This window comes from Musca autumnalis, unplaced genomic scaffold, assembly GCF_047663935.1.
Source record: "Musca autumnalis isolate F117 unplaced genomic scaffold, ASM4766393v1 scaffold_5, whole genome shotgun sequence".
NCBI lineage: Eukaryota > Metazoa > Arthropoda > Insecta > Diptera > Muscidae > Musca > Musca autumnalis.
This window is the reverse complement of record NW_027412088.1, coordinates 117,822,297-117,835,308: the sequence shown is the minus strand read 5'-3', so window position 1 is coordinate 117,835,308 and position 13,012 is coordinate 117,822,297. Positions and strand designations below refer to the sequence as shown.

Below are 13,012 nucleotides of genomic sequence, written 5' to 3'. Positions count from 1 at the left end.
AGAATATGATCAATGATATTTAAAGAAGATAATGATCTCAAAATGCTCATATTCCCGAGCGAAAGCCTGGCCACGTCAGAACTTGTCACACAGAGTTTCAAATTTCGACGATCTTGTATTTTTATTATAATCGTAGAAGTTTTAAAAAAGAGGTTTTGTAGTTGTGTTTTATATTCGACAAATGTTCTTTTCAAGGAACACCTCAGAAAAAAGCCAACATATAGGAACAAATTGGAAACTTGTGTATATTTTATTCATATTCAGTGCTATTAGAAATTATCCTCGGAGTCGACTCTGGAGTCGGAGTCGTAACAAAAATGGCTCGACTCCAAAACGTTAGTAGTCACACGTAATAGGTTTGTCGTAAAGTAAATTGAGTTTTTGTGAAATTGATTGTAGAGAGGAGCTCTATCCTTCCCGCTATCTACCAAATACTCAATATATTTTACGGCAAACTTTATACGTCCAAGAGAAACGACACCATTTGTCAGACCAGGTGACACGTGCTTCTAATTCTGAAAGTGGCGTCCTCATTGACCGTGCAAAACGTAAAGCTCTATCCTAAAAATTCAATTTACTTTACCGAAAATTTTGTACGTGTGACTACTGACATAGCTCTGTGAAAAAAACTGGTTTAATGGTGGACGCTCGCTCAATAAAGGAACTGCCGTCGTGACAGAAAACATTGATGCCATGAATAAACTGATAATGCAAGATCGCCATGATAGAGGCATCCTTGGACATTTCTTTTACCGGCTTACATTCCATAATGTATGAAAACCTGGCCGTAAAAAATGTTTCTTATCGATGAATTCCGTACCGATTGGTGCAAAAAATTTCAAAAAATACGATCGGCGTATAAGCTAGAAGCAAAACAGCAATCGACAGAACATGCTGTTGACACGCTCCAAAACCTTGTTTTTGAGTTGTTTCAATAGGAGTAGAAAAAGTGTTTGAACAATTGATCTGAGCGCGTGCAGAAGTGTTTAAAACAATAAACAATGATTTGAAACGACTGATTTCATTTCAGCAACGACAATATTTGGTTAAATTTCTGCCTAGGTCTCTCGGGTTTCATTGCATTACCTTGGTATTCGCATGTATTTGTAAAACAAATCAAAAATAGAGGACATAGAGTACATATGATGAAAATAGAGGACAAATAGAGTACGTTGAAAAAATAGAGTACGGACACCTAAAATAGAGTACTGTCCTCTATAATAGAGTACGGTTGGTCACCGTAGGTATAACTTGAATAGCCTCGAAATAGTACTTCCAATGTAATGAATCAGTGGATGTCTTAGATGCGAATAGCTTTTCTTGAAGTACACAGAAAAAAAGCCACCCAGAAAATTTTGATTAAAAGCTTTATCACTATTTATATTTTTGTCGAATGGCGATAAAATATTACGAATATATAGGGAAAATGTTTATCAAACATGAAAATGTTACTAAAAAGCGATCAATAAACGATTTCAAACAAATAATTTATTGAAATTTGTTTATGGTTATTAATAAATTTCTGTAGATAAAATGGTTTTCAAGGTTTGTCGCATGTTCTCGCTCTCAAGAGCGAGAGAAACAACATTTTTTGGGCATAAAGAGAGCGCTACAACAATGTGCTGTGTTTTTTTTCTTGAGATGTGAGTGTCGTTGCTATGTATATTTCAAAGCATGGTCATGGAATTTTGGCGGCATGAAGGGATGGAGCGTTTGTGTGGCATTTGGGTTGTTTATTTATTTGTGCTGGGGTGAAGGCTTGTATGTAAGTTTGTTACTGTTTTTTGTTGCTGATTTTTATGAACCTAACAAACGAAGAGGGAAAGAAAAAAACGGTACGAGTTCTCATGTTTTTTTCTGCTTAGTGGTTTAGGAAGGCAGATAACATTTTTTAACCATCAGTTTGGTTTATTTTGGCAGTTCCTTTAAAGCAGTCGTGGTATGTGGATCGGTAGTGCATAAATCTGTGTTTGTGTGTTTTCTTAAAGTAAAGGTGCTTTTCAAGTAAATTAAATGGCCAATACATTTTATAATTGAATTCATGAATATGAAAAAGGGTAATAAGAATATTTTATTGGACAAAGAAGCAACCGCATGTGATATTGGTAATAACATCAAAACATTTTATATATTTGAAATATATATGGATGTACTATTTCTCACATTACAGATACCCATTTTCCGCTGATGATTTTCAATGTGGCAGAAGAACGTGTTTTATTTCGCAACGTTTAATGATGTTCCCTGTATTTTATATTTAAAAGTGATTTATTTGTTTTCTTATATTAAAATTAATGTGTGGCACTAAATAATTATGTACTTCTGTTATTAATTATTCCATTCCGTTTTTCTTTCTCTCATCTGTTATTTTTTATGTACCTATGCGTCTGGTGTTGCTTTTGTTCTTTGCATTTCAAATATTAAACAACCACCACCATTTATAAATGTGTGTATGTATCTTTTTTTGTGGCGTTTGGGTTTGTATTTAACAAAAAAACAACAAAATAATTGTAAATATGAATATTTTTTTATTGATTGGAAAAAATGCATTCAACAATTTTTTTAATCAAAAAAATATTTTGTTTTTATCAAGCAAAATGTGGAATATTTTGATAAATATTTTTGTCAATATGTGAAATGTTTTATCAGTTCAAAATAAAAAAAATCGATAAATATTTTAATCAATATTACAATTTTATTTTATCAACATGTATTTTTACTTTGTGATCAAACAATTTTATCGAATTTTGTCAATATGACAACTTTTTTTATTGCCGGAAAATCGATAAATTTTTGGTTGAATCTTTGAATTTCTTTATCAAATGGCTACAATTTTTTTTTCTGTGTACTTATCACAGCTGCGTTTTACTTTTCTTTCTTTTCAAATTTAGTTTAAAAAATCGAGATTTCAGGATCGCCATTCCTAGCTGTATCTTGATTTCAACAAACAAACGGACGTACATGGTTATATCGATATATGCTGACCAAGACGAATATTTCGAAGCGTTACAAACGGAATGACGAATGTAATTATACCTACCATATTATGGTGGAGGGTATACAAAAATTGCAACATTAAAAGTTAATAAAAGTATAGTGATTCCTTTATAGTTTATCTTAGTTGGGGTAGCGAAGAGCATGAGGTTCAACTGGTATTATTTTTACGTATTACATGTAAAAATTCACGTTGTTCATACAAATGCTCTTTTCAAGAACCATCAAGAATCTAAAAATTTTTACTACAATAAAATATTTGCTTTACGATAACGAAAAAATATTAAAAATTAGTAGATTTTTCCAGTTCTTAAACAGACCAAACGTCTTTAATTTTGAATGAATTATATTTATTTATCAGTTAATACAAAATAAAGGCTGTTATTTTATTATATGTTTCAAATTTGTTTCACCATTCAGGGATAACTGTCCCATTTTGACAGCTAAAAAGATAAGTACGAAATTCGCAATGCTGCCACAAAACGCGTGCAAAACTTGTTTTGGCAGCTAAGGCATATTGTTGTTCTACATTGTTTGTTTACCTGGTCCACCTAAATACCATTCTGAGTAGAAATAAAAGAATTTTGTTCTGAGACACTGTGTAATTGGTTTAATAATTTGTTTATTATGATTAAAGTTCCAAATGAATTTGTCTAAGTAACTTAAAAGTAATAACATAGTAAATCCTTAACCTGCAAGGAGTTAAACAAGACAGACATACAAACATACATATAATGTTATATTAATGTAATACACTATTTTAGATATTATATATGGGTTAATGTTTCATGTTAGTAGATTTGACATCCTCTTTGTATTTAATTTCAATTTTGGGAGAACGGGTATAGTACATGCATATGTATACTTAGGTACATACATTTACAACAAGCGTTTATAATTCACATTTGTATACTCTCATACATGGTTATAATGTGTATGTATTTCTTAAACAAACCAGGAAATAATTGTGTCACTGCCCGATGTACACCATACAAAAAATTTAAATTCTATTACATTTGTATGATCATCCTCTAAGACGATACGAAACCAAATTCGTTCGAACTGCCACAAATAGACAAAACTTTGGAGGTAATTCAAACGAATTTCGTTTGAATCGTTTTAGAGAAACAGATAATAAGTGTTTATGAAATTACATGAAAAGCAATATTAAATAATAAATTTCAACTATGTGTGTCTGAAGTGATGTTATAACGACTACATATGTACTTCATAATATTTAATTTTAATATCGGAGTCACTTGCCTTTTATTATCTCCTATTTCTCATTTATGTCAATTTAAAAATGATATTACTAACGAACACAGTTTCTTGATTTCTGTATTATATTTGTATTAGAATGGGTTTGAAAATGTTCGTGTTCCGTGCCAAAATGTAATAAATAAAATTGAATAAAAAAATTTATGTTTGTTTCACAAAAAAATCTTCAATTTACAATTTGTATAAAGATAAATAAGTGTAAGTGGATATTTTCGTTTCAAAGTCTAGTGTGATGTACATTAGGGTTATAACTTTTTTGAATTGTTTTGCAAATATCGAAAATACCACGTCATAGCCGCGTAGAGCATGGGAAAATATTAAGAAATGTTTTGTCACTTTTCCCCTAGGGTTAAAAAAGTTCCCGCACCGAATGCAGGCAAGTTTTCCATTGCAGCTATTTCTTTTATTTTTTCGTAAGCTATTACATAAGCTATTTTTTTATTGAAATTGAATATAATCTTAAACATCGGACTATTCTGCATAAGCCTAATACATTATTTTCTCCAAAACGCGATTTTTAAACTTTTTTAAATGTTATAAATGTTTGTGAAAAAAAAATCAAATCAATATTTTTATAAGGGAAAAGTTATCAAAAGGCTTTTAGAAATCGCTTTTGGTGGGGGAACTTTTTTACCGAATCGACCTAAAAATGCGTTTCCGCTATAAGGACAATATTACCCACACGGTACTGGTTTGATATTTTTTTTTTTTTTTTTTTTTTTGGTTATAGCCTTAATGTACATACGCTAGGCCACAAAATTGGCATAAAATAAATCATTAGGAAATAACATTTATATGTATATCATTTGCAGCTCATACATCTATCGTACCACAATCTGAAGCTCCCACAGTGCCAAACGATTACATTAAATTTCTTACGAATTCAGACTTCAGGGGGATTTTCGCAATAAAGAGGAGTTAATGTATACACACAATTCTGGTTTGTTCTCCATAGTCAATAAAAATAATTTCCACAACTCCTCTGTAAAGTAGTTTTATTTGCATATTTTTCACGAAGCTACTACAATTGCGTCTTACGGAATCTACCGAACAAAAATCTTCATAAAGAGATTACCAAGTCCTCGTATTTGAAATTTCAACAATATATTAAGCGATAAGTCTAGGATGTGATGCACAGGGTGAACCAATTTTCTTCTTCCGCAATGTTAGAAGTATGCTTTATGGCACTGCATTTCCAAGATTTATTACTAAGTAAGATTCTCGCAGTCATTGCTCAAAATTTTTTAGTTTTTTTTTTGCGCAAAATGTGAATTTTTGGAAATTACATGTCCCCACCAAAATACCTCTATTCGGATGTTTATTTCTTAAATTGGGTTCAAATTTTATATTCACATTTAGATTTTTCAAACAAATCTGAGCGAATTTTCCGAATGGAATGCAAATGTTATATTTGCATCTTTCGTCAAACTTTTAAATTGAGTCCTGGAGAACATTAATGCGAAAATGTTGTAAAAGATATGAGAAAAAATTTCATGTGCAAACATGTTTTCAATTTCAGTCTATTTTAAGACATTCCATGTAAAGTAGTTTAGCTAAATGAATACATATGTATATGCTGAAAGTGTTATTTTCGGACCACTGAAAAGTGTTATTTTCGTATCCTTTTTTTCATGTTATCGTTCATTTACTCAAAGAGTGGCATAACTAAAAAAACGGGTTTTCTGAGTTAGCAATTTCTATTTTTTCTACGACTTTTATTTTATCTTGTGTCAAATTTTTATGTTGATATCTTTAAAACTCAATTAGTTACAGTTCATCTACTACGAGTTTGAAATAATTCTACAAAAATGTTTTTTGAGTTTTTGAAGCACTAAAACACTTCAAATCAAGCTTGATCTTGCACCGAAATTTAGCAGTGATATCTGGCTAGCTGTTTAAAAATATGGTCCAAGTAGTTATTTTAGTTTTTGTGTAATAATCTTTTCAAGTTGGGAAGTCAAATTTATATCGCAAACTTAAAACGTGTTTTTCTCGAAACTGGATTTTTGAGACGTGGCACTCTTTGAGTAAATGAGCGTTATGATCGGAATTATACGTTTCGTATTAATAATATTTACACATAAATGTCTCACCAAGACAGAAATGTGTCTTTCCCTTGGGTTAGAACACAGAACAGCGAAAAGCTTGATCCTAACTTACTACTGCTTAAAACACACAATAGTTTATCAATGAAGTTCGAAGCTGTATACCTGTTGTACAGTGAGTTTCTTTACTCTTCAGCTTCTTGGCACTCAGAACAAATACTTATGAGACATTGATTCTAGAAAAGGACAAATTTTGGGAATTGCTTCAAATTTGTTACATTAACCTAAAGGTAAATTAAAAGGGAAACGTTTTTTCAGGTATTCGAACATCACACAAGACAACAATAGCTTCTTTTGTCATGAACAAAATTAAAATAAAAAACCGATGCATTATTTCAGTTAAACCGAGAGATTTCAAAGAAAATTGACTATTGCATAATAATTTCAGTTATACTACATTTTCAGTTCGGCGTAGTTTCACTTATTGGACTAAAAATTTGATTGTGTCAGAGTTCAATTTTTATTTATCCGATATTTTTGACTATATTTGACAATATTCAGATTTCGACATTCTTTTGATTAATTGGTGGTGGTGGTGGTGGTGATGGTACTTTGTACGCAATTACACATAAACGTTGTTCATGTACTTCCCAGGGACTTATCTTTGCCAATACATTCACTATTAACATTTCTTTATGAACGTATAAATTGTACAAATTCATAAAATAGAGAATTTTTATTTTTGTAAAATTTGTAACTTGTTTTTGAATAGGTATTAGAATTGCATTTGATTGCAATTTTATGTTATTTTCTCTTTGTTTTGTTCAGTCGTTTAGACGGTATTAAAACGTCTATATATTTGTATTTAGTTTTTTTTTTTGTTTTGAGCTTTGTTTGGTTTTTTATTTCTTACTACTGTATTTACACAAAAATGTGTATTTTGGTATATGCATATACATATGTACGTAGAAAATAGTCATAGTGTGTGTACGTTGTGCTACTTTATGGTGGGCTTTTAGATTTCAATCCACAAGTCAAACGTAGTTCATGATTTTATTTTGTAGGTAGGTAGTCGTGATGTTTAAAAAGATTGTCTTTAGTTTTATTATTATTATTATTATTATTATTAGAATAAACCATGAACAAAGTATATTGACTAGGTCCCAAAGGCTTGATTCTTGGATATGCAAGGGAAAAAAATAGGGGTATTATAAGTATTTTGAATGAATATTGTCGGTTAATCAAATTTGTAATTAATTTTAAGGTAAATATGACGATGTATTTGAATGGCGGCAAATTCATACCGACAACTCTGCAGTTATTTGGTTTGATTAAAATATGGATAGGTGGTTGGATGGATTAATAATGTTAAGATGAGGCATGTACATAAAAATTTCGACATTGCAAAAATGAATCAATTGAACAGATAAGGTCTTCTGTTTGTCATCTTGGTTATTAGAGCTCATCGCTACATCTTTGTGATGTTGGCCACATTGTCGGATCATAAGTGACATAAGTTTCACTTTTGAACATAGTCTTCCAATTCGTGTTCACCAATGGGTACAGCGCATTGTAATTGTAGTGGTTGCGGCTTAAGTAGACCGGAGAATAATCTTTTAAAAGCCATGTGCTATTTCAGAGCTGACTTCTTGTTCATCAGAGACATTTGTTTGGCTTTGACCTCGGCTAGTGTGTGTATACCCTGTTCCTCAAATTTCTTCCACTGGGAATAATTGATCTGCATGTAGGTTATTAACTCAGGCATGTCGATAAAACCTAATAAACGAAAATTATTGTTAAATATAGGATTAGTATTTTAGTATAAGTAATTTAATAGAAATAAATGGAAACATTAAATGTAATATATTTAATTTATTTAGCACAAATACAGTACATTAGCCCATAGGGCCATGAGCGGCCCTTTTTCATATCTTCTTTTTGTGACTCGTTTTAGAGGTATTATAAAATTCTACTTATTAAAATTATCATTAGCAGATACTAACAAATTGTCCTACTTCAAAAGTAGGTGTATATAAATAAAACTTCGAAAATGTGGTGAAATGGTACAGACAGGTCATTAAAAGTTGTAAAAAAAATTAAATAGTAAATGATATGCTTCTTTGTTATGCCTGGTACACACAAACTGTTGTGACGGTCATTATTCGAATATCGATTGCTTCAGTCAACAACATCCATGAAAATTTTCTTGGTTGCCTTATTACTAGCAGCAAAAATAATTGTCCACACTGGCAAACAGCCGATATTAGAGTAAAACTCGACAGTCGAAACTGATGGTGTGCACCCCGCTTTAGTGAACGGTTTGGGTACCGTGACATTTTGGGAGTTATGTCCACCTTGATTTCCGGACATAACTCCCAATTTTGTTGGGACGAAGTCCCAATGAGACATACTTCATTTTTTCTCACTTTTTGTTTCTTGTTTTTTAAGGGAAATTTGAACAAAAAACACACATAATACACTTTAAATGAATAGGAAAATTAAAATGTAATTAAAAAAATTAAGATACATTGTTTTATCTAGAAATGCACTAGAAACTAGAAAATAATTTTTCGCTTAGCCTCAATAATTATATTCTTCTTCATGATGGAATCTTTTAAATAAAAAGCTTGCCGTTTTGTTTTGTCGCCATTTTTAATTTAAATGCAAACGTTTTATTTAAAAGATTCCATCATGAAGAAGAATATAATTATTGAGGCAAAGCGAAAAATTATTTTCTAGTTTCTAGTGCATTTATAGATAAAACATTGTATCTTAATTTTTTTAAATTACTTTTTATACCCTCCACCATATGGAGGGTATAAATAAATTTGTCATTCCGTTTGTAACACATCGAAATATTCGTCGGAGACCCTAAAAAGAATATATATTATTGATCAGCATAAAATTCTATGTCGATTTAACCATGTCCGTCAGTCCGCCCGTCCGTCTGTCTGTTGAAATCAAGATACAGCTCGCAATTTTAAAGATATTTGGTACAGAAGTTTTTATTACTTGCAGGATGGTTGGTATTGAAAATGGGATATAACGGTCCACGTTTTGATATAGCCCCCATAGAACGGTACCTTCCGATTTTCGGTATTTTTAAGGTTTAGCTTCATTATCCTACCAAAATTGCTTAAATTTGGTATTTAGTTATCGTTGGGTGTATATAACTTTCCACCTGAAATTTGTTGGTATAGGTTCACGCCTTCATATAGCCCCATTGAACGGTACCTCCCGATATTCGGTATTTTGAAGGTTTTAGCTTCATTATCCCATCAAAATGGTTGACATTTGGTAATTAATCTTCGTTGAGGATATAAAACGTTCCACCTAAAATTTGTTGGTATAGGTTCACGCCTTCATATAGCCCCCATAGAACGGTACCTCCCGATATTCGGTATTTTGAAGGTTTTAGCTTCATTATCCCATCAAAATGGTTGACATTTGGTAATTAGTCTTCGTTGAGGATATAAAACGTTCCACCTAAAATTTGTTCGTATAGGTCCACGCCTTAATATAGTCTCCATAGAACGGTACCTCCCGATATTCGGTATTTTAGAGGTTTTAGCTTTATTATCCCACCAAAGCGGCTGAAATTTGGTATTATTTATCGTTGGGTGTATATAACTTTTCACCTAAAATTTGTTGGTATATGTTCACGCCTTCATATAGGCCCCATATAATCCCACCAAAATGGTTGAAATTTGGTAATTAGGCGGAACTAAGCACTTTCGTAGATGAAAGGAAACTAAGTATTCCATTCTCTTTTAATTTAATTTTGGTGGAGGGTATAAAAAGTTCGGTCCGGCCGAACTTAACGTTTTCTTACTTGTTATTTTTAACTTTTTAGTAAATTAATTTGTTTTGACCACTGAGAATCCCATAACCAAATTACAGCCAATGCCTGAAATCGGGTGGTACCGCTATATGGGGGATATACCAACAACTTGACCTATGTCCAAAATTTTTGGTGGGGAAGTTTCTGTACCATTGAAAACACCAAATACCAAAGTACCAACTCGGACTAAAAATGAAGATAAAATCCCCAAAATACATAAAATCGGGTGGTACTGCTAATGGGGGCTATAGGAAATAATGGACCCATATTGGTTTTGGTTTCATATTCATGTATTGTCATCCAAGTCTGAAACATGTGCAAGTTTTAGTTCGATTGGTCAACCGCAACTGTGTGAAAAATGAGTTACTAGATTTGAACTAAGCAGACAACAAAGCAAGTTAAATAAAACATTTTAAAAAACAACAGCCTTTCTTTTGAATGTATGTTTTGTATTTAATAACACATTTTTCATTCATATTTTCCATTTATTTTGAAAATTTTGCTATTTCCAATACATTTTTATGTATTTCCATTTTCAAAATTAAGGAGACAGAAACATGTCAAAACAATGTTGTGTATACAGACTTTCAGTGATTTGTTTCGATTTTTTACGCGATTTTGAACTAATGGCCAAGAAATGTGAGTGGAATTAGAAAGGAAATATAACCGTCTTCTACCTGCACCTATAAAAACGTTTAGTTCATTACAGCTATACCTAACTCTCAGCGCGACGTACAAAAATTATTACCAACCTACCACAGCAACGCTCTCTGAGCGTCCGTATTACCCAAATACGGTGTGTCCTAATTTTCATGTTATGTTGGGCTTTTGTTTTTAAAATACAAATCACACACACATACAAACAATAATGTTCTGTCAAAGGTAAATTTTTTCAACTTACAAAAAGTATACGCTCGACTTATTTCGGTAGTTCTCATAAGAATACATGTGTTCTACTTTTTTCACCACACACGCCCTGGGTATACGGACGTATATAGGTATGGGCCTAACTGTTCATTCACCATTTTCTTTTTTTTCTGAAAATGTTTGTGTTTTCAATAAATTTTAAATTTTGAATTTAGACATGTCATAATTTATTTTTTCGATAAATTCTTTCATTTGTTAGGGATGGGACATATTTATTCGTCGTTCAGAGAGTATTTTAACTTGAACAACGTAGAAAAATCGTCGTACTCCAAAATTGGTTTAACATTTTTATAAAAATTAAGTACAAAATAACTAGTAAGCGAACACAAATCGAACTATACTCAAACCTATTTTAAATGAAAACTTCTGCCTGCAGGAAAGTAAAAAAATAAAAAGTTTTGTTAAAATTTGCAAACACTTTCTGAAATGCAAAAAGCGCCCATGTCGAAAATACTTTTGAAAACTCGAGAGACACTGACACGGTTTGTGTGTGGTTGGTATAAGCTACCAACAGCAAGTTGTTATGTGCATTCTTTGAAAATCATCGACACATGAGAGTGAAAGAAGGTTTGCTTTGTTTTGCAAACACTTTCGTCGGGGTTGTGTGAGGTTGCCAAAGAAAAACTTCTCATTGAAGTTTTTTTCTTGCTTAACCTTTATACTTCGAGCTGACGATTGATGTTTGGGTATAAAAAGTTTTTTTGTTGAAGAAGTTATTGAAAAATAACTTCGGTGGAGAATATCCACAAAAAAAAAAACAAGGGAACTGATGAGATCCTGTGGCGCGTATCGAAACTAGTCTTCCCTGCCTTACCCTTTGGCGAACAATGCCAAACCTTCTCCACTAATAAATTAGTTGTTTTAAATATTAAAACAACAACAATGGAATTAAGCCAGACTATTTTGAAAAATCAAAATTGTAACAACTATCCCAATAAAAAAACGCCACCAATGTTCTAATATGCAAATACTTTGAAAATCGCTCTATTAAATAAATAATTTTTTTCTTACTACTCCAAATTAAGAAAAAATTATATTTACATGTCTATACTGAAAAATTTAAATAATTATCATGCATACAAAATGTCTTCGTTGAATACTGTAGTATGGTAAAACTTCTCCGAACTGCTACTGACATAATTTCGGCCATAATTTCGTTTTTAATAATTTTATGATATCAGGAGGATATTGTGGATACTTCGGCATTGGTTGGCACTTAGGCCTTCACAAATGTATAATTCCTCTTACATTCCAAAATTTATAGCAATTTTTACAATTATAAGTTTCAAAATTAAACAAAGAAATAATTTTGAAATTAAGAAACAAATCGTTGGGAGTTAAAAAGTATGGACTAACAACAATAATAACAAATTTCAGAAAACAATACAGACCAACAGCGATCCTGTTTGGTGCGTCAAGTGAACAACATGAAGTCGGGCGAAAATATTTGTATATGGGAGATGCATATATCCAGATCTGAACCGTATTCAAAATAATCTGTCGATCTTATTTCTAGTCGAAATTACGTCAAATTTTTCGGTGATGAAATCGGGAAAAATAAATATGGGAGATATTCCGAAACCTGTGGAGGAATTCAGTAACTTTTATCGATTGAAAAGTTGTTAAAACTTCTACAAAACAAACAAATTATATTGTTGCAAAAATCAATTAATAAAATTGTTAAAAAGTTACTGATACTGTAGGCCTATTCTGAAATTTTTAACAACTATCGATATTGTATAAATTTGTTTTGTCATTGTAAGAACAACAACTGTTAAAAATTTACAGAATAGGCCCCATGTACTTTCATGTCCAAATGAAAATATTTTGTACACTTTTTAAACTTTTTGCTCCCAAAAACTCACATTTACAAATTCAGAATTCCACCTTTATTCGCTCAACAACGATTCTAATACGAAATTGCAGG

General features: G+C 31.5%; 1 protein-coding gene across 28 annotated transcripts in view; it reads right to left on the bottom strand.

Moving 5' to 3' along the window:
• Window positions 1-5,602: 5,602 nt before the first annotated feature.
• The window catches only part of Pde8 (phosphodiesterase 8), a 279,303-nt gene continuing 271,893 nt past the window's right edge, over window positions 5,603-13,012 (bottom strand). For all 28 annotated transcript variants that reach the window (XM_073955384.1, XM_073955383.1, XM_073955386.1 and 25 more), the window contains one exon: window positions 5,603-8,093. In XM_073955384.1, coding sequence (XP_073811485.1) covers window positions 7,948-8,093 — 146 coding nt within the window. In that variant the 3' untranslated portion in view covers window positions 5,603-7,947. The remainder of the gene's footprint in view (window positions 8,094-13,012) is intronic.